Below are 27,080 nucleotides of genomic sequence, written 5' to 3' on the forward strand. Positions count from 1 at the left end.
ATATCCCTAGTTAACTTTATCTCATTCCTTTGTTTGTTGACACTGTCTTCCCCTACCTCCCCATTAAAATGCAAACTCCATCAAATAAGAACTGTGTTTCTCCTGTGTGGCACTAGGGACTAACACAGGACCTGGCATACGGTAGTCACTCAATGTGTGTAACTTCTAGTCCATCATCCTTTTCCTTATACCAATGTTTCCTACTGATGAGAGGCTGGGCTTTCAAATTCCAATCTGGGAAAAATCATAAATAATCATCATGGTCTTGTATCTTTCAAACGATTGTAGCACTGAACCATGTTTTTAATCACATTAAAGCATATCTATACCTATATCTACAAATATACCTTAATAGATAGATAGATAGATAGATAGATAGATAGATAGATAGAGTGATTAAAACCTTGGAGTTTTATCAAACAGTTTAATCAAACAGGAGGTGGAGACTTTGGAGGCCAACCACATGTTCTTCCCTCTCCTTTCATACTTCCATTCCTAAAAGACTCATAAGACATCTCTAGTTTAAAAGCCACTGATCTGGTCATTCATTCAACAAATATTTACTGAGGATCCAAAATGTTCCACGAACTGCTAGGGGCTAGGACACATGTAGTGAACAAGACTGACAAGCTTCCTGGTCTCACGGAGTTTACATCCCAGCAAGGAAAGATAGGAAATGCACCAATAAACAAGGAATCAACATAAATTCAGACAATGATAGAAGTTATAAAGACAACAGCACTTCTGTAGTGGGATAAAGTGATAGGGGAGGAGGAGAGAGAAAGAGAGATCAATCATGTGTGTACATGAGTTAGGCTAGTCAGGGAGGTCTTTCCAAGGAGGTGACAGTTGAGCCGAATCCCGTACGACAAGAATAATCCAGCCAAGCGAAGTGCTGAGGAATCCAACCCTTTGGGGTTGCAGATGGAGAAATGAAAAAGCAAAGGAGGAGTGACTGGCCACAAGGTCATTCTGTTAGTTAGTGGTAAAACTTGGACCAGAATGGGGGTGCCTTGTCACTCCACACTTACCACTGTGATACAAAGCTCTCTTTCCTAGTTTCTGAAATTTGGTATACTCTTGTCTTCTGGAGCAATTTCCTGTAAAACTTATCTTCTTTCCCATACTCTTTAATGTATTTCTTTATTCCATTTTCTCTGAAGTCACCCACATAACTGATTTAGGTCTGTATATACTAAAAATAACCATAGTAAAAAGTATGTGGGGGGTGTGTGTGCATGTGCATGCACACACGTGTGTGTGATGGGGATTTGGGGTACATTTGTTAAGCAAAAGAAAAGAAAGTCAACTTGACTTCCCTTATCTTAGTATTTTTTAAAAGAAAAGCAATGTTGTATGGCATAATACCAAGACATTTTCATCTAAAAATTAAAAAAAAAAAAATCTTAGAAGAAAAGTTAAGGAGTTTAGAAGTTAGTAGAAAAAAGTCACCATCTCTAAGTAATCTAACAGTGAAACTGAGTGTGTGAGTGTGTCTACCTTGGAAAGAAAATACAAGGACAACCACAACCAAATGACCCTTTGGCTTCCTGCTAGTTACATCTTGTGTTGTGAAAGAAAATGCACTGGCATGGCCTGGAGCCCGAGATGGGATCCATAGACCCCAAAGATTCAGGGAATCATAAAGATGCAATTTGGAGATTTGTGCTCTAACTAAATCAAGAGATAGGGAGGGAGGGAATGGTGCTATCAGAGAAATCCTCCAGATTAATATTTGGTTGGGTATATTTTCCTTTGTTGACTTGTTTGGAGCAGATACTGTGCATTTCCTTTTTTTCCCCAGTCCCATTAAATCCCTAAACAGATCTGAGTTTTAAGGGCTTAGGGCTGCCCTTGGGAAATAGGTGATTACACTCTCTGCTTAGGGTTTTAGTGATAAGAAGAAAAAAAAAAGAGGCAGTGGATTGAATTCCCCTCCCCCAGACCAGTTTCTCAGTGACTCTCTTTTGTAGTTCCTCTTTAAAGCAGAAACATATTTTTAAAATGAAGTGGTAACACATATAAAATCCCATCCATTAATCTGCACTTTGCAACTGTGTGTATGTGAGAGAGAGACAGACAAGACGAGTCAGTTCCTAAGCAAGGAAGGCTGTAAAGAATATTTTCCTTTTCATTTCTCATTTTATATTTCTTGAATTATTTCACAGGGGGTACTCATTTGGGAATCTTCTTTACCCACAGAAATGTTCCAAGTGTAGCTGGGATAATCTGGGGAGGAACAAAAAAACAAAACAAAACAGTACTTCCTCTGAAAATAAAGGTAATGAATCAGACGCTAGGCCCACAACCGAGTTTTTCATACTGGAACCCTAAACCCCAACAAATAAGGTCAGAAATGGAGTGATTTGTCCATCACTCCCAGGAAGAACATTAAGCAATTAACAGGGCTATGCGCTCGCCCTTCGTCACAGCTGGACCTTGTTCCCAACATTACTTCAGACTCTCCTCACTAGTATTTCCCTTAAAACAACAACACATTCCCACCCTTGTCGCCTGTCCTCCTTTCAGTTCTTCTTAACAGATACGTTTAAGGAGAGAGAGAGCTGTGAAAAACAAAAGTGAAATATCAGGGAACTTATTCAAAGTTGTATGCACCCAAAAGGGGCCTGGGAGGTGATCCAAGCCACTCACCAAATGCCCTTTATTGTTTTTCCAAGAAGGAAAGTTAAGTGCTGGGGAGGTAAAACGACTGGACTAAGCTGCCCTACCAGCTAAGATCAGTGGGAACACTAGGACCTTCAACATCCAATTCCTAGGCCAGTCCTTTCTTACTATAGCACTGATAAGTATAGCAAGTATGATACAGTGTCACTATATCACTTCCTCTTTGTTTATTCACTTATTGTAAAGGGTAAGATGGAAAAAAAAATGAGGGACTTAGAATAATTTGCTACGAAAAGAAAGTGAGCTCAGAAACACTGCTCTTCAAGACTGAATATGCTCACTTTCCCCCTATACACTGTTGAAGCTAGCAAAGTCTTCTGTGACCTAGAAGATCGAATGCAATTACATTGCCCATCTAGATTTGCTATGCTGTTTGACTCTCCCAAGGGCAGCACAGCAGTACAAGGGGAGTGACATCTTTATGAGGTTAACCCTTTTCTATTTTAAGGGTGGACTACCGAAGGCAGATGTGTTCCCTGGGGCGGAACAAGAATGCTGGAAATTTGGTAGTTAGGAGGAATGACAGCACCAGGCCATCATCCGGGAGGGAAAAAATAAATTGCTGTTCAGAGGAACAGGGGGCTGGGGGAGCCTCTGAGAATGCTGATGCACATGAGGTGACAGTGAGGTGACAGAGGCGGGGGCTCAAATTAGAGCACACTGCGAAGGGGCAAAAAGGAAGCTGGGAAAACAATGTTTGTGAAGCTCCACACGCTAGGTGCTCTCATGTATTATCTCACTTAGTCCTCAAGACCCCTGAGATCGTTTGTATTATCATAGAAAAGCAGGAAATGAGTCTCAAAGATGTGGAGTAACCAGTCCTGGGGTAGCGCATCTAAAGAGGCAGAACCCTTGCCCCTGCTAGGGTTTTCCAGCTGGCATTCAGTTAACCTGTGCTAAGTTACAAACCACCCCAAAACCTTCTGGTTGAAAGCAACGATGTGACATTTCCCGTGATTCTCTAGGCTGGCGGGGTGGTTTCTCTGCTGATTTCACCTGGGCTCACTCACTTGTAAGACTGCATGGAGGACTGGCTGCCACGAGGTGGCCTCCCTCTCATGTTGGCAGTTGGTGCTGGCCAGTGGCCAGTGGCCAAGGGGTCCCTTGCTCGTCTGCATGTGGACAGTCATCCTCCCACTGGCTCACCAGCTCTTTTATATGGTGGCCTCAGCGTTCCCCAAAGCTTCTCTTTTATCTTAATTATTATTTATTTGTTTGCTTCTTTGTTCAAAGTTTATCTACTTGAGAGAGACAGAGACAGTGAGAGTGGGAGAAGGGCAGAGAGAGAGGGAGAGAGAATTCGAGGAAGGCTCCGCACCACCAGCACAGAGCCCGACACGGTACTCAAACTCACGAAATAGTGAGATCACAACCTGAGCCGAAACTGAGAATCAGACGCTTAACCGACTGAGCCACCGAAGCTTATTTTTTATAACCACTTTACTGAGGTACGATTGACACAGAAAAAGCAGTACATATTTAACATATGCAACGCTAGACATTTGGGGATAGGTGTATACCTGTGAGAGTATCGCCACCGTTAAGGCCATAAACCTACCTATCACTTCCCAAAGTTTTCTCCTGCCCTCTTTATTATTCTTATTATTTGTGGTAAAAACACTGTAAGACTTATCCTCTTAACACATTTTAAGTCCAGGAGGGCTTCACAAGGAGCACAATGTTACTTCTGTCAAATACTATCGCTTAAAACAAGTCACAAGGCCATTCGTGATTCAAGGGGGAAACAGCATCTACTTTTGGATGGGAGGAGTGGTAAAGTCACACTACAATGGGGGCCTGTGGGATGGAATCATTATGATCATTTAAAAGACCATCTACTAGCTCTAAATTCCATGCTCCTTCTACTACCAAAATGTTAACAAAAATCCCTGAACTGCCCCTGTTGTTTTTTACGGATTTAGAAAAAGTCCTCAATAAAAGGATAACTTTCAATAATCTGGAATAGAAAACGTGGGTTCTAGTCCTGCCTCTACTACTCTTTCAGATGGGCTCTAATTGTCTCATCTGTGAGTAGAGGGTTTTGTCTGTTTTTTAAGGGCTTATGCTGCTCTATGAATTGATAGGCTAGTGTCCTATTTTCAGATCAATATGAACTAGCCCTCCTGGGAGTTGGGCAGGATGGAGATGAGACACAGCCAGAAATGAGATGGCTTCTATTTGACATACTCCCTTTCATTGTTGTGGGTGCAGAATTTGCGAGGCAGTTTGCAAAGAAAAAGTATGCCTGGCTAAAATCCTCCATGATCTGGGTGCCATTCTGGCCATTTCCACCGATTACATGCTAAGTCGGCGTGGGTACCTCTGCATTACACCAAGGATGAGAGTACAAGTCCTTGTTCTGAGGGCTTCTAGACCTGGTTAGCCACGACAACTCCCGTGCAACACACACTCATAGCAGCTAAGCAGACAGTGGAGGTGAAAAGGCTCATGAGCTGGTCTCTTCCTGAGCGAAGTGCTTAGCTGGGAGCTCTCTCAGAAAGATATTGTTGCCTGATCTCTGGAAGATCAAGTTCCCAAGGAGAAAACTAATGTTTAATTTAGCACAAAGACAGCTCAGAATCTCTCTCTGGGGGCCTGAGCCTGCAAACAGATCCACATGCAAAGAATCTAAGTGAGAAAAGGAAGCTCTCTTTGGTGCGGTGGCTACAGGACTTGGGCACAAACTTCACTGAACCATTGCCTCTGCCTGTTGTCTCCGTCAGGAGGACCGCTGCTCTTTCCTGTTTACTCTTCTGTTTGTACTTTGTACTTTTTCAACACCTCTGTGAAACAACCAAATGGGATAATACCACCAGCACATACTTTTTTGCTGTCTGAAATTACATGGTGCAGTGTGGCAATCAAATGAGCAAGCCTTAGCTGGTTCAGCAAGTATCGGTCCACTTAGGTGAACAACAGCAACAAAAACCTTAGTTTCTCAGCTGCTTAGCCAGGGAATGCTTTTATTTTTACATAATTTAGACTCTAGAGACCTCCAGAAATGAGCAGGGTACATTCATTTCGGTAAGGCAATCATCATTCCGAAGACACAGTGCAGGTACATACCGTATTCAATTAAGCCACTTCTCTGCACTTCGGTTACTATGGCTCTAAGAGATTATACCGTGTGTCCAAAAGACTCCTGGCAAGTTATTAGAAGTGGTAGCAAACTTTTGCCTGAAGCAAATTTTCTGAAGAGGAAAAAAAAAAAAAAAAAAACAAAACCCAAAACAAACAAAACCAAACCCAGGCATGTAATTAACTTTCCACTCACATCCATCAGAACCACCTGAAGAGAACTTTGTGGAACACTGAGGAAATTTGAGGTGTCAGGCCTCACGCGGGTGACAGATATCAGTGTTGCTGGGAAAGGTCCACAAATAAAATTCAGCCACACTTCTGACAGAAGAGAATTTTTAAAACGACAATGTTAATGATTCTCTATCAACATACAGACCTGCCACGACAACTCAGTTAGCAAGAATGCTGTTAAAACAGTATAAAACAAAACAAACTTGGCATGAGTTTGACACTACATTTCCTAAGAATATTATGCTTCAAGAGGACAAGGGGGATTAAGTTTAAACGATGGGGAATAAACACACTACCAAAAAATTTTTTTTGACTACATTCTTTGCTCTGAGTTAGAACCAATAAATCCACCCGTGTCCAAACATCATCCACCCAAGATGATTCCTATTCTTATTCCGTCACTTCCTCAGAGAAACGTCATGCTTTGGATTAAGAATTATCCTCTCCAGGGGCGCCTGGGTGGCGCAGTCGGTTGAGCGTCCGACTTCAGCCAGGTCACGATCTCGCGGTCCGGGAGTTCGAGCCCCGCGTCGGGCTCTGGGCTGACAGCTCAGAGCCTGGAGCCTGTTTCCGATCCTGTGTCTCCCTCTCTCTCTGCCCCTCCCCCATTCATGCTCTGTCTCTCTCTGTCCCAAAAATAAATAAACGTTGAAAAAAAAAATTAAAAAAAAAAAAAAGAATTATCCTCTCCAGAGCTTGCTTTGAAGCCTCGGCAACATTGTCCTCCTGTTTCTTATGGAATCAACCTTCAAGGGGTACTGAGCAAAGAAGAGATTCTCGGCTCAGGATCATATTGTGGTGTGAAATTTTGCACACACTCCAGGTCAGGGCTGGGGAGAGGGCAAACTCTGCCGCCGCCGTTCATCTGCAGTGGCACTGAGTTCACGGATTCCTTAGCGACGTGAGCCAGGGATCTGGCTTTCAAAAGCAGAATTTTAAATCTCCACAGCAGGGAGCCTCTAACTCTTGGTGACTCTGTGACCAGATTCACTTAAGAATTATTCATCAGTCTGAATTAATAATTCAATTAAGTTGGTAAATTTGGACTCCTCAGTTCTAACAATTCCAAACTCTCAATGGACGGCTTAAATTTCTCATTTACCCACAGAGCCTATGTGCCACATTTGTGAGGCAACTGAATGGAGACCCAGCCTCTGTTCCAGAAGAAGTCACATAAACACTCCGGTCAAGTTCTAGATCAGAGGTCCTCAAATCCCAAGAATGGAAGAGATATTAATTGATCCTATTCTCAAGAAGAACACTATTAAACCCATGCTAGGGAAATGTAAATCTATCCCAGATGACATCTCCATATTAAACTATTTAGGGAAACTGGATGATATGGCATCCATCACTAACCGTTTTAATTAATATTAAAGAGACAAGTCATGGCCTCCCACAAAACATCTCTGACACATTCTGATGATGGACTCCTGAGCTGGAAAAAACCACGAATCTGACTCAGGTATGTCCCTTTTCACATTAATAACGACAGCAAAATTTTACTGAGACTCTACCAGGTGCTAGGCAATTAACCTCATTTAATCAACAACCAGAAGTCGATCTAATACTATCATTCCATTTTACAGCTGAGGAAACTGAGGCGGGAGAGTTTAATGGGATCAAGAAGACATAGCTATCAAGTGGTGGAGTTGTGATGTGAAACCAGGTAATCTCACCCCTGATCCCAGGCTCTTAACGGCAAAAATGCTGCCTTGCCTCCTTAAGCCAACTTTCACACCTCTATTTCCAACCCTATCCCCACCCCTTTCAGCTGTAAATACTAAGAGGGCAAAGGCTATATCAAATTGCTCATCATGGATACATGAACTTTCATGCCACAGAATTACTGCAAAACCAGTCTTTGTTGAATTAAGAGATAATTCCTTCAAACTTTATATAGCTCCCATGTCCACAATCTTGATATAAAATTTCAGGACCTTTGCTAAAATCATTAAGACTCATGGAGAGCACAGTACATGTAAATATTGGTATTTGCCCACTTTCACGGCCATTCCTTCAGCTAAGGTAGGGCCCAACTCTCTGGCCTTTTTCAAGACTTGTGGAGAACACGTGATCATCTCTGTTCATCCCCTCCATAAGGAAATGGAACAGCTTTGATTCCTTCACATCTGCCCCTCAGATAAGCATAGGGAAGGGTCAAAGCTGGCAGCCACAGAGAGAGAGCCCATTTGCTATGGTCAGCATCCTGACATCATGCCTTCAGTCAAGGAGGGAAGAAAGTGTTTGGCTTTTCTCCTCCGCCATCTAGTCCATCAGGTGCCTTCCCTGTGCCATATGAACATGGACCAAATAGAGGAAACTGAGCCTTAGGGCAAGGTAAAGATACGGAACACATCTGCATTAAAAAGCAAGCAAGCAGGAGGGTAAGTAAATCTCAAAGGCTATCTGGAGTCACAGCTTCTCATAAGTTTCTGCTCATCATCATTTTTTTTTTTTTTTTTAATGAAAAGACCTTTTCCAAATTCATAAACAAGCAAACTCATTTGTTGGGAAGATAAGTTTACACATCAAGAGAAGACACTTTTACCCACAGGGCAATTCTTACTGGCACTGGAAGGCCTAGGGAGCCTGGGAGGAGAGACGTCTGTAGTTGGTTATGCCTCTTGTAGGTTCTCTTCTGTGTCTAGCTAGTGCGCTTTTAAAACCATCTCCTTTCAATGCCAAAGGCCATGTCATGCTGTATATAACTCACTGGGAATAAGAGAAGTGTGTAAATAGCAAGGCATTAAGCAGCTCAAGGGACTTGAAGATAGGTAATACAGAACACTTAGGCAATGTGCTATGAGAAGAGGCTGCTGGAGGGGAAATGTAATACTTGTCTTCAAGTGTATGAAGGATTATTATTGCTTCAGAGATGCTGACTCCTCTGAGCCCTCCATGCTCTACCATTTTCCAGGGCTACTGATTTACTCTTTCCAGAGCTTCAGACCCTCCAGGAAATGGATCAGCCCCACCTGCCCTCCCCCGCCACCCCACTACTCACACCCAACCGCGTCAGTCAGGCTGTGCTCTGTCCCACACCTCACGTGCACACCCGTCTTCACTCAGCTACCCCATTCCACGTTTCCACACTCTCCCCCACCCCCCACCCCCCAAGCCCCAGGCCCTGCTAGTGACCCACACAAAGCTCCCCCTGGCCTGGGGTTGAATCTCTCTCCCACCAACCATTAACACTACTCTCGTTTTGAGCACCTACTGTGTGTCAGGCCCGGTGTTGACCACTCTGCTAAAGAACACAAGGCTTGTTATCCAGATGATGCTACCAATGAATGCCCAAAAAGAATAACATTATTTCCCTAAGCTCATAAAGCCAGCAGGTGTGAAATGGGATCTGAACACAGGATGAAATGGAAAATCTATGCACCAAATTCTTCCTTTTACTGTTTTTCTAAGCCTCAGTTTCCTTATTTGTGAAGTGGGGCCAATGTTGCTTGCTCACTGGGTATTTTTTATTTTTTTTATTTTGAAGGCGTTACATAAAATATAAAATAAACGTGCCTGGTACATTCTAGGACTCAATAAATGTTTATTCCTCTTTTCTTCTGATTTTCTACACCAGTTTTGGTCCATTCTACCTAGCTGGTGCTTTTACTGTTACTTTATTGACGTGGTCTTCATTTGCCCACTAGACTGGTGAGCGAGCAGGGGTCTATGTCTTTAGCTGCATTTCTGTCTATTCTCCCACAGAGCCTGTGAGGGTGTGAGGGAAATTAGCATGAAAATGCAGAAGAAAGAATTTGGAATTGTTTTCACTAAACACGATCCAGCCTATGAACATATATAAGGGACAGGATTAAAGAACAAGGAAGTCGTGGAATCCATTCAAAATGGCTTAGCTGCATGCGTGGCAGCACTGAGGATTGTTTAAAATTTCCGTCCAGGTTTTTTGAGATTAAATACTAAAAACAAACACACAACAACAACAATTAAAATCAAGAACAGCTAATCCCAGCCACTCTTTTAGTCGTACTTAATTATCGTGTCTTGGAATATCAGAAAACCCATGTTTGTACTCACAAAAGGTTTACAGGCAGAGGGGAGCCACACAGTATTAAACTGTAAGGTGCAGAACTTGAAGGTTTAGAAAACACCACCTAACAAAGAACACACATGCCTTCTGGAAACAAACACTGACCCAAACAAGCGAGGCATCGTAGTTGACATAATAACAGCCCTTGCTGTCAAAGCAAGCTTTCTGTCCATTTTTGATAAAGGATTGCACCAACTTCTCTCTCCACTTGAACTCGTTTGCTTTGTGAGATCTGATAATTATGTTTCCTTGAAAGAAGTAGTAGGAAGGTCCTGGATAGATAAGAACTCTCCCTTTATTACTTTGTTCTGGAAAACAGGACAAAAATAGAGTCAGTTCTTCAGGAAATGATGGCTGCATATATAAATAATGTACACACTCCTATCACTGTGCTGGGGAGGTCATTTATCATGGGGACAGCTACAGACACCCAGATCTGGCCAATGAACTGTTCCTGTTCCCAACCCCCCACTTACAGCTCTCAGATTGTGAATTGTCAATTAGAAACTTGAGCATCATCAGTTAAAAATAACCAGGGAACTCTGGCAATGATTTAACCTGTCTGACTTTCTTAAGCTAACAATTAACATTTTAGGCTATTGTTGACAAAATATTTACCTTTCCCATGCCATTTGTGCAAACGACTTCTCTAATGCTCCTTAGATGCTCTGGTGGGCACGCACACCTTTCCAAAGCTGCTCTGGTCCATGCAGGGGCCCGTAAAGGACATGCACCCAAAGACCCTAATCACTTTCACAACAATGCACATTTTTTTTTAAATTTTTTTTTCAACGTTTTTATTTATTTTTGGGACAGAGAGAGACAGAGCATGAACAGGGGAGGGGCAGAGAGAGAGGGAGACACAGGATCGGAAACAGGCTCCAGGCTCCGAGCCATCAGCCCAGAGCCTGACGCGGGGCTCGAACTCACGGACCGCGAGATCGTGACCTGGCTGAAGTCGGACGCTTAACCGACTGCGCCACCCAGGCGCCCCTACAATGCACATTTTAACTGGGATTTCCCGGGGACCTTCAGGAGCACTTAAATACACTGATAACTCAGTTTTCTCTTGGCAGCACTAAATTTGAAATACCAATCCCTCTATTTACAATAAAAGCTATTTCACCATTTAAAACAGACAACTGAAAGCTTAAGTATACTTTTAATCCCTGGAAAAACTGGTATTATGATTCGTTGCTTAGTGGTTTATTATTAGTAATACTAGTAATAACGCCTTGCATTTCCGCAGTGCTTTATGTTTTCTTTCCAAAGCCTATTCAGAAACACACACTCATCTGGTTCTCTCAACATGCTAGGGCAGCAATATTGTTCTTTCTGTTTTACAGATGACTGCTAACTAACTTGTCCTAGGTCACCCAGCTGGTTGGTGATCAAGCAGGCACAGAACCGAGGACGCAGACTCCTTGTCTGATCTGCTTTCTTTCCTCTACGCTACATTAGAGAAAAGATAATCTCTAAAGCCAAAGATGACTTGGAACCACTTATCTATCCATCCTAGCAACACAGTCTATGCAACAGAAAAAAGAGCCTGTCTCGGGCAAAAGGGAAAGATTAATAATGAACCGCAGAAGCTCTAAACCTTACTGTTCCATGGACCAACAATTATTCAGTTTCACAGTTCATTCAAAGATTCAAACATACTTCACCAGAAGATGATTTAGTGCCTGCAGCCTGCTCCAAGTGGTTAGAAATGCAGATCTGCTCAAAGCCCTATAATCCAGGCCCTCCGAAAGGCCCTGTTCCTGCAGTCTCTGCAGCAATGGGGCTTCCCCTGAACTTGTACTTGCGCTAAATGAAGACATTGGCTGAGTAAGGGCTGCAGAATTAGGCTCTCGATGTGGATAGAATTAGAACCGGCTTGGAGGTTAGTCTTGCATTGTTCTTGAAACTCAAGCTCTTGAGAAAACTCAGACATTATATATTTCTCGCAGTATAACAACCTTCCAGTCAACGCTACCCCTTGGACCACAAGTCCTCCTTTTACCCACTCAGATATAACTGACTACAGTCAAGCAGGCATGCAGCATACAGAGATTTCAGCTGAGGACGCAGTGCACGTGTGGTTTCAGATGATCAATATTCTCTCTCTTCCTCCAAAGGACCTTTATGGCCACTTACGACATACAAATGAACTATGAAAGTGATACATCCAGCACACCCAGACAGAAATAAATCCAGTTACGGCCACAGCAATAAAATTAAGAAAGAATCCTAACACTCCTTCTGTGCAAAATTTCCCTTAAATTAAGTGTTTCTGAAAATAAGAGGAGCCCGCGTGAAGTGGGACCTGTAGATGAATCACTCCCAAATACCCAGGCCTCCCTTCTCAACACAATGTTATCAGGTTAGTACACAACTTGCATCACCACCTCGGAGCACCATGCTGAGTAACAAAACTCCAAATTTAGAAGCTAAAGTGGAGAAGGGAATTTCCAATAACCAAATGGGGGGGTGGGGGTGGTGGATCAACCTTGGCTATGCCACCCATTTTCACTGAAAAAGCAACCGTTAGAAATAAACTGGTCTTTTTATTCCTAACTCATGTGGCACCCTTGCATCATCACCGTGCCCGGAGGGGGGCCTCCTCCAAGGCCATGTTTTAGGACATGGCTGGTGGTTACGAGGCGGAAATCAGACTCTCTCTTAGAACAGGAGTGGTACAACAGCCACCTTTGGCTTCTGCAGCGGTAAACCTCCAGTCGGGAAAGGCAGGACACCGTTCCCCTCACCATCCCGCCAGCATGGATACTGCTATGGTGAGGTTGCAATAACCACTGAACTTGGTTTCACTTCGCATCCCAAAGTGCGTCCCCAACCCCCCCCCCCAAAAAAAGGCAACAAAAATCAAAAGAACATGGCCAGAAGCAGACACGCCACCTTCCTTGCAGAGGCTGGGATGTGAGCGCCACATCCAGTCTTGGCATCCAGGACAGAATTGGGTCTTCCCCACTGAAAAAGGCTGGGCGCCTCATTCCCTGTATCATCCCCAGAAACACTTACCAGGAGACTGTGAAGCACACAAAGCGGTATTATTGGGAGACTTGCAGACAGATTATAAATTTACTGGGGACAATCGAGGCATTTAGATACTTTTGGCTGCAGATGCCAGTGACACACACATACATACAAACCTCATTCTTCTCTCCATTCGAGTGATTCTCCCCCACCCCCACCCCCATTCACTTCAGCATGTCTCTTTCACAAAACAAACTCCCACTGCGCTCTTAGGGAATGCCAGGGAGAGCTGGGCATTGAACAGGTGGTAGGGAAAAGGAATTAGGCCTTGAAGCTCTAATACAACCCCACGGGTTAACCGAATTCAAGGATGAAGTGGCTCACACTGGGCAGTGTAAGTATTAGCAGTTCCTGCTTGTCTGGAATTGGTGCCGAAGAAGCGGCAGTTCAAGGCATCCCAAGCAAACCGTGTGTGTGTGTGTGTGTGTGTGTGTGTGTGTGTGTGTGTGTGTGGTGGGGAGAAGACCACTATCCTAGCTCCCAGAATTTCTGGAAACTTCATCACCACAGACCCAGGCCAGGGATAAGGGGGAGCCACGAAGAAGCATCCTAGAGGCCTGGCTGGAGGACGTCCTGTCTCTCAAGCTTCTTTCTCAGTTCCTCTGGAAAAGGAGTTCAACGCGGTGGCCTCTCCTTTGGGCTTTCTGAGTACTTTTAGGCTTGCATGGCCATTTCCTGTTGCTGACTTTCATCAGGGCTGGCCTGGGCAAACCGGAGCTGCGCTGGGAGCGGACACTGAACTTCAAGGGCCCCACAGACCTCAGACATGGAGGAAGCCTGCAGGGCTGCAGGGCAGGGCAGGGCTCCACCTTCTACCCAGAGGCCACTGGCCCAGCAGCTACAGGGGAAGCCGGCACACGGCAGGCAGTCACCTGACCAGGACGGGCACCAAGGGCCAATGATTCAAGGGATACTCCCTCTGGGATGGGGTGTGTCTGTGCCTCTGAGGAAGAACTTCCAGCCAGAAACTTAATCAGAACTTTCAGGTTTGAGGTGCTGTCACCAGGAGCAGCTGAAGACAAGGTACTTCCTGGGATGACAGCATGTAAATAGCCCCTTCGTGCTGCCCCCTTTAATGAATGCCGCCAGCTGGCACTACCTGATTGGAGTGTGGCTGCGGGCAGTGGGGAGTCTGTAGGAAATCAGGGAAAAAGCCTCACTCGTCTTCGGGATGTTTCCCCCAAGTTTGACTTTTGACTGAGGGGATGCTTCACGCAACCTCTCTGTGTTGGACTAGATCACCACTCATGTTCTCTTAACCCAAGAAGGGGCCACCTCAAAGAGGGAAGGGGAAATCGGAAAAGAAGGAAAAAGCTTTGACGAACATCAGGCTGAAGAATGGCCTGTTGGGCCTAATCAGAGCTGGCTGGCCAAGCAGGAGGGTCTATGAGACGGGGCCTTCCTCAGTGGCCCACTCAGGTCTTGCCAGCGTTGGAGCCACCTCTGGACTCCAGAGAGCCTGTGGGAAACCCAGGATTTTAACCGCTTTAGAAATACCCTGCAAGTGCAGGAAGACCCATGAACGAGCGCCAGCAGCACTAGACGCATAAGACCACGAACCGCATACCCAAAGGCCTTGGAGGCAGTCAGGTAACGCCTCGGCCCTTTTCACTGCTGTCCACTCCACAGCAGGCCAAGGCGCGCTCTACCCTCACAAAAGGCCACCGCACCACAGCCAGGACCACGAGAAAACCAGTTGCCTTACCGCAATGAGGGCTGAGTTCCTCTGGTCCCCAGGGGCTGGAGCCTGTGACTGCTGCTCCCCGTCGATCCCACCACCGCCACCATTATTGCTACTGTTGAGCAGGTGCTGCTGGTGGTGATGGTGATAGTCTGGTGGGGGCGGTGGGGCCGCTGTCGCTGCCGCTTGAGAGGCTGTAGGAGGGGCAGCAGGGGGCGGTGGAGGGGCCGCCGTGGTGGCAGCCGTGGCAGTGGCCTTGGCGTGTTTGCCAGCCTTCCTTGCCCCCTGGCCATGCTGTACCAGGCTCAGGAGCTGCAAGGTGCTCTCTCTTTCCCGGTCTGAGCTCTCAGCCCTACCACGTTCATAGCGTCCTTCACAGCTCAGGTGGTGCTGGCGGCAGACGGCGATCCGAGCCCGGAGGCGCTCCACGATAGCACTGTGCACTCTCGGGGTGACTGAGCCCCCTCCAAGGAGCCCCGCCCCAGGGGCCCCCCCTAGCCCTCCTGTGGGGGCCTGTGGGGGCGCTGTGTCCCCCATGTTACTGGACACAATGCTGCCTCTGGGATGGTGAGGTGGAAGGAGGCTAGTGCTGGCTACTGCAGGCAAATCTGTTTTTGACAATGTGAGCTCAGTGTTCAGGGCCACATGAATAGAGGTCTTCAGAGGTTGGGGGGGAGCAGTGGAGGTGTGGGGGAGGGGAGTTAGTAAAAAGAGGGTGAGGAGACAGAATAGAAACCAATCGCAGAGGCTTAGCTGGAAACAAACCCTTATCAACTTACTCTAATTGCACTTGACAGCTCTTGAGAAGTTGGACCGAGTTGGTGGGGGGGTTCCCCCCCACCACCACGCTGACAAGAGCCACTAGGCACTTTGTAAACACACAATCTGGGGGTTAGAGCAAGAATTCAGGGATTGTCAAGCCAGAGACAGAGACAGGCAGCAAAGGGAATTGAGAGAGGTATTAATAGAGAGCTGGACTCCCCCTCACCTAGTTGTTTCACAAAAATTTTTATGGGGATGTTTCTGCAGAGAAACACAACTCTACCACGTCTATGTAACCTGCAGCCTTTACTTTTCCTCGGGTTGGAAAAAAAAGTGCTGTTTCAGAAAAATTTTCAAAGTCAATGTACAGAATGTACACAAAATCAAGACAGACTGTCTTTTGGCTTTTAATTTTTCCTCCCTTTCCCTTTGCTCCGGTGTTTTCTCCTCTTTGGGGTACTGTAGGATGTTGTCTTCTCCCCAAAGAGGGAGATCGCTTTTCAATTGTTAACAATGTCAGTAGTTGGACTTTTGGACCATGCTTTTTTCTTCGGCTAATCCAATCACCGGTAAAATCCTCATTCCCTCTAAGGTTTCCTAGCCTTAAATGAAAGCAGTCTGAAGTCGCTAGCCACTGAGAGAGATCCTTCAACACATTTTTTTCTTTCCCGCTTACGCTTCCTCACCCCCGGCTCTATTCTAACACAGTATCAAGAGAGACAAACTCTTCCGAGAGTAATTTACAAACGATGGTCAAACTTACAAACTTCCAGCAAATTGCACCGAGTCATGTCCAGCCACTTTTCTGTCCACTTTTGTACATTCCATCCCCGGCCAGTGGATCTGAGGGTCTGGACTCGCAATAAGCAATGTGGTTCTATCTCTTGTATTGCTCCGCTTTATAGATGGAGAAAAAAAAAAAAAAGTAGCTTGTATTTTCCTTTCTCTTTCCCGTCTGTTGTTAGCCGCTTTGCTGACACTGGCTCCACTGCCCGGAGTCACGGCGATACACAGGCTTTCATTGTGCTCCGATAGGAGAGGGAGAGAAAGAGAGAGAGTGAGACAGAGAGGGAGAAAAGAGAGAGCCAGCAAGCTGCAGATGGGGGCGGGGGGGAGGGGGCGGGCGGGAGAGCTGATCCGCGGCTCCCTGGTGGAAGGCTGGTGCCACTGCACGAGTGAGTAATTGCAGCCAGGCACCGGGGAAAGGGGAACGCAGAGGGCCTCCCAGTGGCTGAAGAGGTAAATCCCAAAGCCCGCGCGTCTCGGTAGGGCTCACTTAGCTCAGCCTGACTTGGCTAAGTGGGGAAGGCTGGGGAAATTCCCCAACCTCCACACAACTACTTCACCAGCTCTAAATGTTTAAGAAATTCCCGGCCAGGGAATGTATTTTCCCTTTCAGACCTACATTACGCCCCCCTGAGGATATCGTTTTCATTTTTCAATATGTTGTAAATGACACCACTGAGCACCCTAGTGAGAGCTGGGTGAGTACCGAGGAAATGTTCATTAGTATAATAAGGAAGACATGTGAGTGTGTGCGGGTTGGGAGAGGGAGGAGGGAGGGGTGCAGAGGAAATCACACCGCTAGCTCCACAGGGGCAGGCGTGTGTTTGTCTACCTGCCTGCCTGTTTTGTGTGTCTCTGGGTAAGTCAACCTGGGTGATTACAAGTAAACCAGTAGGGAGAAATAAAATATTTTAGGATGATGAAATCACCAATACCAGTTCTAGGGGGAAAAAAAAAAACAATAAAAGGTTTTCTTTGAAAATACAAGGTGACCTCTGACAACTGCAAGATCTGAGATCTCCATGGCTGTCTGGTTTACATATACAAAGAGGAAAATCAATATGCAGCAGTGGAGTTTCAAGAAGTTTAGTAACATGAACCAAATACATCTCTTACACAGACCGTTGTCCCCTCATCTCCGTGTGATCCTGCCTTTAAGTTCTCAAAAGTGTATATTGGATTCTGCTTGTCATTATCAGCTATGAGAATAAATTCAAGTGAGCACAATATTGGGCTACTCAGGACCATAAAAACATGCTGTGTGTCCTAACTTGGAAGTCGTTCGAATTTGAGGTCTCGAGCAATGGGACTTCATTAATCTAAACCAACTCTCACATCTCAGGAACATGTTCCAGCTCCAAACTGAGCTATGGATAGAAATGAATAGGTAACATCAATGCAATCATTTTTAAGAATGGATTATTTACAGTTTAGTTCCCACCAGGCTGGCCTACTTTAGTCCATTTTATTTTCACAAATTCTGGAATGTTTGCTGGAACTGGGGACAAGTATACTCTGATGGAATATAACTTTTTTTTTCTTTTCATTGGAATATACTTCTATCTGTCCCTTCTAAGGCCAGGTTCCTCATTACTTGTGAAGAGATAGGCAGAGATATATTTTTGTTAGGAGTGCAAATTTGATGGAGCACTCTCTCATGAGGTGTCATTAAAAATCGAAGGAGTTTTGATCGTTTTATATTTGATTTCTAAAAAGCTGTATTCATTAGACATTATCTTCTATTGCTATGGGTACTTTATATTCAGCAATGATACTTGATAAAAGAGAAAATGTAATATTTAAATTTAAAATGTACGGTTCACTTGACAGTCATGCAGTAGCATTGATTTTCATTAGTAAGTAACACAGAGTCCTTAGTCAAATCTGCTATTCCTTACTGATATAAACTTTGATTTCCATGCTGGACAGGGACAGAAATTAAAAACTTGCCAAGCAAGAATTTAATAGATTTTCATACTGTATTCAGTGGTGTAAGTCACTTTTTTTGGAGTGTCTTTTGTATACATTTGTCCTTCACAGCCATTTAATTTCAAGCTGAAATCATTATCATGCACATCCTCCATTTCCATTCACATCAGTCACTGTTTATTTACAATCACTGTCTCAGACACAGCACTTCACACAGATCTCCCTTAATCCACAAACAAACTTGGAAGGTAAGTATTATTAACCTCATGTATAAATGAGGAAACTGAGGATCACAGAAATCAAACTACTCGTTTCGGTTCATGTGATTTAGAGATCACAGCGCAGGACTCTAGTTCAAGGCTGATTTCAAACCTATGCTTTTTTAACCACTGGGCTTTGTGCCTCAACGTAGCAGACAGAGCTGCAGTCACACTCTACTCACCTTGCTAGAGTCCAAGCCAGTCCTATAATCCTTTCGAGAAATGAGGATTGAATACAACTATTCATCTCAGTACAAGAGCAGACAAGTGAGAAAACACGGTCAACTACATCAAACTGCCAATAAAGTATTTATTTTTCCCCCTGTTTATGGTACTGTTCTCTCTTAAAACCCTAACGCTTCTGTGTAGCAAATATGAATTCTTTCAAGTATTACTTTCCTTTACTTGTCCGTTTCTGTCTTCCTCATCATCTCAACTAACCATGTCTGCCTAACACTAAAGCACCTAACGCTACAGTAATAAATGCCCAGATCTAAAAAGTTCACAGACATGTGGGATTTTAAGTGTATAAACTATTTTTTAGTGTTATGTCAAATCGATGATATAGATGGTTATGATGAGATGATACCATAATTATGTCCTAACACCTGTAAAGGTTATTTCAGTTTTTTCAACATTTTCAGCATTTTTTTATGGACTACTTGCTTTTGTCTCCCTAATCCATGCTCGTCCTCATTTCCTAACAGCCTGTCCCTCTGCCATTCTTTTAGTGTTACCATAGACCTAAGAGCTTCTTGTATTCTTCAGACACCCACTGAAGAAGCATGCTCATTTGCAGTAGCCTCAGACATTAGCAAAGCTACTTCTTACATTTCCTGATCGACAGTCACAATGCTGTTCCAACAGGGAAAACTCTTCCCGCCAACAAGATGCCTTGCCTAGGAACGGGGTCAGCTGCCCTCTTGAGTCCCTCTAATCAATGATGTCTTAATTTTTACAAGTTAAACAATGGTACTTAAATGATACATAAATTAATTTTTAAAACTCTACCGGTGGAAGGAACGCTCACTCTTCAGCGGTCTCAAACTTGTCTGTAGTGTCACATATGAGAAGTGATGCTTCCAGGGTCATTAGAGACACTTCACAGAGAATTCTCTCATTTTCCTTGGCCTTCCTTTTTACCAGTCATTCACGATCCTTCCAACTTGACTATTACTTTTCCTCCAATTCTGCCTTGCTTCTTTCTGGGCACTGTCACTGCATCTTCAACTTTCAACTGTGGCCTCATTTTAGTTAAGGATTATTTCCGTATGCCAGAGAAGTAAGAATTGAGATATGTGACTGAAATATCTATTTCACTTTTTTTTTTTTTAATTTTTTAACGTTTATTTATTTTTGGGACAGAGAGAGACAGAGCATGAACGGGGGAGGGGCAGAGAGAGAAGGAGACACAGAATCGGAAACAGGCTCCAGGCTCTGAGCCATCAGCCCAGAGCCTGACGCGGGGCTCGAACTCACGGACAGCGAGACCGTGACCTGGCTGAAGTCGGACGCTCAACCGACTGCGCCACCCAGGCGCCCCAATTTCACCCTTTTCAAAAAGGTGTGCACTCCTCACATGAAACATCAGCATCAGTATTCTCAGCACTTTGTGAGCTTTTTCTATTAGTTTTGCTTACAATAACAATAGGGATACTTTCAGAGAATTCACTGCAGAAAATATTAAGTAATCTCTCTATGTAAGGACTTAATACGATGTAGTTTTTTTAGCGTATGCACATACCCTGAACTCCATGCATGAGCCACATAGTAAATGAAGCCAGGTTTAGTCAACACTTGAGGAGGTCAGAAACAAGTATCTAAAATTCCACATTAACATAGATCCTACTGTGACACTACTTTTAAGAATTAAAGATACAGAATAGACAGGGTCCGTTTGATCACTATGAAACCATTTTACTTTATTATATTATGAGAAAATTTAAATGTGCAAAGCAATGCAGATGCCAAAATATGCTTTTAAACTATTTTTGGCTGAATTTGTCTCTCTGAGATCTTCAGATCCTAACATAAATACATATATGGGAAAAGTTATGGATAAAAATAAATAAAATACATCTTAATCATTAGCATGTAGACAAAATCGAATAAAAAATATAAAGAACATTATGAAGCATGAAAAAACACACCATGAAATTATTCCTGAATGTGAGGGTTGAAAGACTCTGGCGGCCTGAGATCTATTTCCAAAGGAGACTTTAGAAAAGGAGAAAAGCGTTCCTTTACTTGGAATGGGTAAACTATAGTCTGCTTCTGAGGTGAGGGGATTGAACTGAATGAAACATTGGGTTTCTTCCATGGCCCTCTGGTGTAGATAATGATAGCAGTGAACAATATATCAGTGCAGATCATTTAATACTGGAAAGGATAATCAACAGATCTGGGCAGGGATTCAATAATAAATACACGTAGGTGTTGATCTAAATTCATTTTTAAAATACAGTATTTGTCTACTAAGGTGACAGAACATGAACAGCTCATTCACTTGATGATCATCTGTTATAAAGGCATTGTTTTGTAACTTTAAAATACACTTACTTAAAAATTATTAGGCTTATGTTTTCTATGTACAGCAGATAAAACTTTTATTCAACTGTGAGTGCCATTTCATGGAAATTAAGATGAACATATGTTTTAAACAAGATATTTGCCATGAAAATACACATAAAATTTATAAAAACGTCACATGATACAGAGAAACAAGACTCATGATCTTCACATTTACAGGAATTTATAAAATCTTCTCTGAAGGAAATGTGTTACAATTCAGTCAAACTTCTCATCTTGAAAGTAATCCGCCAAATTTAGATATTCTTGAAGTTGACCATATTTCTGTGTATACAATAAAAAAGCTAGTTATTTTACTCAAAGCAAAGAAGATAAGGTAGGCCTTTTCAATCTACAGAGACAAACAGGAACATGTTCATTTCATGATAATCACGAGCAAAAATCTCATTATAAACAGGGACACAATTGCAAATAAGCATTTCTAACTCATAAAGGAGCGGAAAGAGATCAAACCGAACATTATTATTGATCTCATAATGTTCTTATAAAATATAATTTTTCTATTATCATATTTATAGAAGTATAACAACTTCAATAACTTACTCAACAAGAATTGTTTGAACACATAACATATATTGAATACTTTCTCATGACTGTCTAGGTACAAAAATAATCTCTTTCCCTGATCCTAAACAGACCAGAGTTCACTGGGAGTACACCAATACTATGTGTACAATACAACACCAGTACATGGCACTGGTGCTATGACAAAGTATATAGACACTGTTAGGAAGGCTCAGAAGAGTAGCCATGGTTAGTTGAAGTGATCGGGAAAGAGAATCACTTGAGCTGTCCTGGGAAAAAGGATTCGATAGGCAAAGATTTGCTGGGGAGAGTTTTCTGCAGCAGACAACAGCCCATGCAACGGTGAGAAGACAAGATTTTATGGAATTTAACTATAATTTGAGGTTTTGTAGGGGAACAGAAAGAGAAGACTGAACCAAAGAGTTTGTGGTCAGAGAATAAAATGTATGAAATGCTAGCTGAAGGAGTTTAGCAATAATGTGACAGGCAATGTGACCCTGCTAAAGGTTATACGGTAGGAGATTGACCTGATCTGACATGTGTTTTAAGAAAAATGGTAAAACACTATTCTAGAATAGTATAGCAATTAGTTACTAGTGTCTTGTAATAAGTTAGGTAATGAGGTCCCAAATTCCAGTGATAGCAATGAAGATGAAGAGCTAAGACCCAGGGTGGGGCAAGATAAGAGAGGGGTCAGGATGATTTAGAAATCTCACAATCAATAGCGTTCAAAATACTGACTTCAATTGAGGAGAATTAACTGACCTAATGGTTTCTTATGAACTCTGGTTCCATTCCCAATGAAGAGAGAGAGGATCCCGATGACCTGACTTTTGTGGTGGTAGGAAACTATGGAAAGATAAAGAAGTGTGTTTTCCTTCTAGAAAGGGCTAGGAAACCTTTTCCCCCTCAAGACCTCTGACTGGATCACCTTCTCTGGAAAGAATGAAGAAAAGAACGGGGTGGGGGGGGGCGGGGAGGTTGGAAATAACCTTTGGACTACAAGATTCTCTTGACCTAGTATTCAGGTAGGTTCTATTAGATAGGAGTAAAGTATTCTAGAATTAGAAACCTGTACATTAAAAGTTTGATTGTTTTTATGCTTTTTATATTATCTTCATATATTTTTTCTCTTATTAAATTTCTTTTGGAAAATTGCAATCCCAGCCATACTGCGTGAAGGAGGGAAAACTTCTTGCTTTTATTACTAATAATAGTTGACATTAATTGATCACTTACTAATTGTTAGGTCCAATACTAAATGCTTAAAATGTGTTGATCTTTTAATATCCACGATCAAAACTCTTTGTTGTTTTAATTCCTATTTTAGTGAAGAGGCAACTTAGAGAAATAAAGTAACTTGCCTCCAAATTCTACTGCTGGAAAATATTTAAATCCATGATTTTAATCATTATAGTATGCGATTTCTGAGATTTAAAGGTTGGGGGGGGGGTGTGGCTTTAGTTAGAAAAAAGAAAGCCTTCCTATAGCAAAGTAAAATTCAGAGAGAAGACAGTATTGCCTGGCTGTTCTCTCCACCTAAAGATTCTGGTTCCACCATTCTTTTTTACTAAAAATTTGGAGAGTTTGGATCTTATTATATTAACCCCTTTGAGGTGCCAGATTGACCTACTGATTAAAACATGTGAACTGTGGAATGGAGTGTGAGAAAGAGATCAGAACATAAAAGGAGGAGGTTGGGATCTTCTGGTCAGAAACACCAGTTAGACATGAAGAAAGGAATAGGTTTGCCAAGTCGGAGAACTTATAGGGGCCGAGAATGGAACATGGAACAACACGTACTTTTTCTTTTTTTAAAGGTTTATTTATTTGTGAGAGAGAGATAGAGTGTGAGCGGAGGACTGATGGGCAGAGAGGAGGGGAACAGAGGATCCAAAGCTGGCTCCATGCTGACAGCAGTGAGCCCCATGCAGGGCTTGAACTAACAGACTACCACCGTGAGATCATGACCTGAGTCAAATTCGGATGCTCAACTGACTGAGCCACCCAGGTGCCCTGCAACAAGTACCTTTAACTAGCGGCCCTCAATCTTTGATTTGCTTAAGAATCACCTAACTTGTTAAATACTGGGTGTTTAACACCCTCAAGGAGTCTCATTCAGTAGTTCTGCAGGGAGGCCAGGAACTACACATTTTCTACAAACTTCTAGGTGATTCTGATATAGGTAGTTAGGGCCTTGATTTGAGAAACACCAGTTTAAGGAGAGAAAGAAAAGAACAGGAAACAAGTTTAAAAGGGGGGAAAGAGAAGAGACCACATAAGAAGAGTTTCAGGAAGGGGTGAGATATCAAATCGTTATTTAAAATTCTTTGTTATGTAACAATCTTTATGTAAAAAATTTAAACTTTTCATACCACAAAACTGAGACTTGATAGTATTATTGAAATACATTCTCCCCTTTCCTGATGTTCCTGTTTTCACCACCCTATCCCAACAACCCTATCTTCAACTTCTCTGGAAACCCCATCATCACGTGCACTTTCTTCTTAATGAGAAACATTTGTTAGAATTTTGCCAGTGGCATATGACAGAATGTCCTTCAAGTGTAATTTGGAATCAATTACTTTTATTATATTTATTATATGTTTTGGTTTTATTATAATTTTCTTATGCATCTTTTTCTTTTTTTTTCCCCCTTTTTTTAAGTAATCTTCACACGCAGTGCAGAGCCTGATGTGGGGCTTGAACTCAAAACCATGAGATCAAGACCTGAGCCTTAAGATCCAGAGTCAGATGCTTAACTGACTAAGCCATCCAGGTGCTCCCCATTCATTATTTTCTTCACACTCAGGTTCCTCCTACCCTTTAATGTCATCCTAGATTAAAAACAGGTCATCTTAGTTCAACTGGTAGGAGGAGGAACAAGAAGTCAGTCTAGTTGGCAGGTCTTTGGGAAGAAATGCAGAAATATCCTGAGGTGGAGGAGGAAGGGGCAGATAAGGAAAAAGCAAGGTGTGCAATGTGAGCTGGGAGGAAAGACAGACCAAATCGTTTGTGTGAAGTGAAAGAAGGGGTTGACATAATCAGTGGGAGGTAAGAGCAAAAAGAGCCACAGATCTGGCCATTCAAGTAGCGCTGAGCCCTGGCATTGGAAAGGGTGCGGGTGGCTGGGGCCATAGGAGCGCAGCCAAAGAGAAAGGCATGTGTCATGAGCAATGCAGTGCGGCCGTGCCGCGCGGGACACGCGCACTCCCAGGGGTAGGTGGGGTGGTGCTGAGAAACATCAGAGTGCTTGAGGAGCTCTGAAAGGTAATCACAGCACAAAATGCTGCGTATGGGTTTATATCGGCTCTAAACTGTAGTTTCTAGGAAATCTTTTGAGAAAACGTGTGGACAAATATTTTTAAAGAAGGAGGGATCTCGGAAAGAAAATGAAGCTCTGTGGTATTTTATGTGAAAAACAAAATGTGCATGTTGTCCTAAACATGCATGATCTTGAAATACCTTAAATGCCCAATGCTAAGTGTTTTTCTTTAAGCATGAGAGGACACTTGGGTTTTCTCTTCCCAAGAATATTTTTTTTCTTATTCCAGGTCCCTTCTGTTAGAAACCTTGTTAAGCTTTCTCTAAGGTACATGATCTGGAAATGCTTTTGGTTTATTCTCTGCCAGAAATTTAATGTTCTTCCCCACATATACTATTATTATATATAATATATATAATACATGCATAGTGATTTTTCTACACCTGGCACACAATTCTTTAAAAAATGTGGTGTCCCAAAAGGTTTTTCAACTCCATGAGAGCGTTGGCAACACTTAAATGCACCAGTGAAAGCACGTAAGAATTTCAGGTCATCATGGAAAATGAAGATGGGACTTACTGGCTAAGTGGTGGCTTCTCCCTAAGGCAAACTGAAAAGCACAGAGGAGGACAGGGAGGAAAGCACTGGGAGAGAAGCTGAAGCAAAGTAAAAGATAAAAAGCTGAGGAGAGTAAAATGAGAGAAAAGACTACAGAAGGGTCAAGATGTGGGGGGCAGGCAGAGAGATCCACTGGGTGGTGTGGCTGTGATGGGAAGATAATCCTCAGAAGGGAAACCAGTCTTGATGTCACTCTCCAGACTGGGACACCTCTGCAGAATATGACGTGTCCTAACAAGTTCCTGTTTGTTGTTCTCTTTTTCTTTCCCTTTGCTCATAAGTTTATTCACTAAGCTCTCATCTTTTTTATTTTCCTCTTTTACAAATTCCCCTATGATATAAATAACCCAGGCAACAGATCTCAAGGCAGGCTTTTTTTTTTTTTTTTTTTTTAAGATTAAATATACTGTTGATCTGAGTTGCCTGAAAATCTGCTATATGTTTTCTCTTATACGTTCACGTAACTACACTTGTTTTAGAAGACTGCAACCATAATAGCATTCTTTCCAAGTACCATAAACAATTCTAAAAGCTCTGTGAGCAGACCAGAGCTTCTGAGCTGCCAGCAGATCTTCAGGAATCCAGTGCACTCTTCAAAACCCCCACTTTATCCCTGATATCAAACTTAGTGATCAGCAGGATTTGGGGGAATCAAAATCAGTGCCGTGGCCTGAAACCTCTGCATTCCCCTTGATCTTCAGTTACAGTGCTCACTGCTCAGCCCATGTCCTCAAGAAGAGGATGTGGGTGGTATTAGAACTGGCAGCCGAGATCCTTTCCTCAGATTGGCACCAGGTGTTTCTTCACTCTCGGGTCACAAGAACTGTTCTAAAGAATAGGAAGCAGACAAGCAGAGGTGAGTCCTACACTTCGTCAAAGAAAATACAGGGACTTAATATATATGTAAGGGATACCATATATATAAAAGTGAAAGGACAGAGGGCCTTCATTACAGGACAGTATTATCGCTGATTTCAATTTATCTGATGCGCTGAAGGAATGCTTAGATCATCAGGGCACCTGTTCAGGGTTGGACAATGATAAGCATGAAAGGAATGGGTGGAAGAAGAGAAAATACAAAGACGGGGGGAAAGGAGAGATTCTCTTTTAAATTTCACTGTCTTCTAATCATTTGCATCATTTTGCTGATCATAATTAGGCTCCAGAATCTATGAATGCAATGATTCTTCTATCTTCACCTTACCTCCTTAATCCAGCCACTTTCTTTTGACTGATTGAAAATTCTTTCCACTGTTTCTTTAACCTGTTCATCCTCAACTTCTTCTGTCTTTGCAATGGAGCAGCATTCCTGGTACAGCTTGAACTTAAAATGTTTCAGTTTGTGATAAATTCTGGTACGATCAGCACAAATTCTGCCAACAGTAAACACCTAAATCAAGGAGTAAACATTATTACCTGACATATGAAGTCAAACATATAGTAATGATTACACAGCCTTTCTAGTTTTGAGATTTTTCTTTAACAGCAAAATTTAATAAATGCATTATTAATTTTCAAAATGTTTGTACAATGATTCACTCACCTTCTCTTATACAACTTAGTTAAGAAAAACTGAAC

At 42.9% G+C, this 27,080-nt stretch overlaps 2 protein-coding genes across 8 annotated transcripts in view; both read right to left on the minus strand.

Moving 5' to 3' along the window:
- MAML2 (mastermind like transcriptional coactivator 2) overlaps positions 1 to 16,634 on the minus strand; it is a 349,256-nt gene extending 332,622 nt beyond the window's left edge. The window contains exon 1 of one of the 2 annotated variants that reach the window (XM_040489689.1): positions 14,793 to 16,634. In XM_040489689.1, coding sequence (XP_040345623.1) covers positions 14,793 to 15,305 — 513 coding nt within the window. In that variant the 5' untranslated portion in view covers positions 15,306 to 16,634. The remainder of the gene's footprint in view (positions 1 to 14,792) is intronic. The other variant, XM_040489688.1, reaches the window with a different exon arrangement.
- Positions 16,635 to 20,401: 3,767 nt separating this feature from the next.
- The window catches only part of CCDC82 (coiled-coil domain containing 82), a 34,829-nt gene continuing 28,150 nt past the window's right edge, over positions 20,402 to 27,080 (minus strand). For 4 of the 6 annotated variants that reach the window (XM_040489691.1, XM_040489690.1, XM_040489693.1 and 1 more), the window contains exons 7-8: positions 26,707 to 26,892; positions 20,402 to 22,468 (exon numbers count right to left, since the gene is read on the minus strand). In XM_040489691.1, coding sequence (XP_040345625.1) covers positions 22,385 to 22,468; positions 26,707 to 26,892 — 270 coding nt within the window. In that variant the 3' untranslated portion in view covers positions 20,402 to 22,384. Of the gene's footprint in view, positions 22,469 to 25,839; positions 26,331 to 26,706; positions 26,893 to 27,080 lie in introns of those variants that run through there. The other 2 variants (XM_040489694.1, XM_040489695.1) reach the window with 2 other exon arrangements.

Source organism: Herpailurus yagouaroundi, unplaced genomic scaffold, assembly GCF_014898765.1.
Source record: "Herpailurus yagouaroundi ecotype Mexico unplaced genomic scaffold, PumYag 180, whole genome shotgun sequence".
Lineage (NCBI taxonomy): Eukaryota > Metazoa > Chordata > Mammalia > Carnivora > Felidae > Herpailurus > Herpailurus yagouaroundi.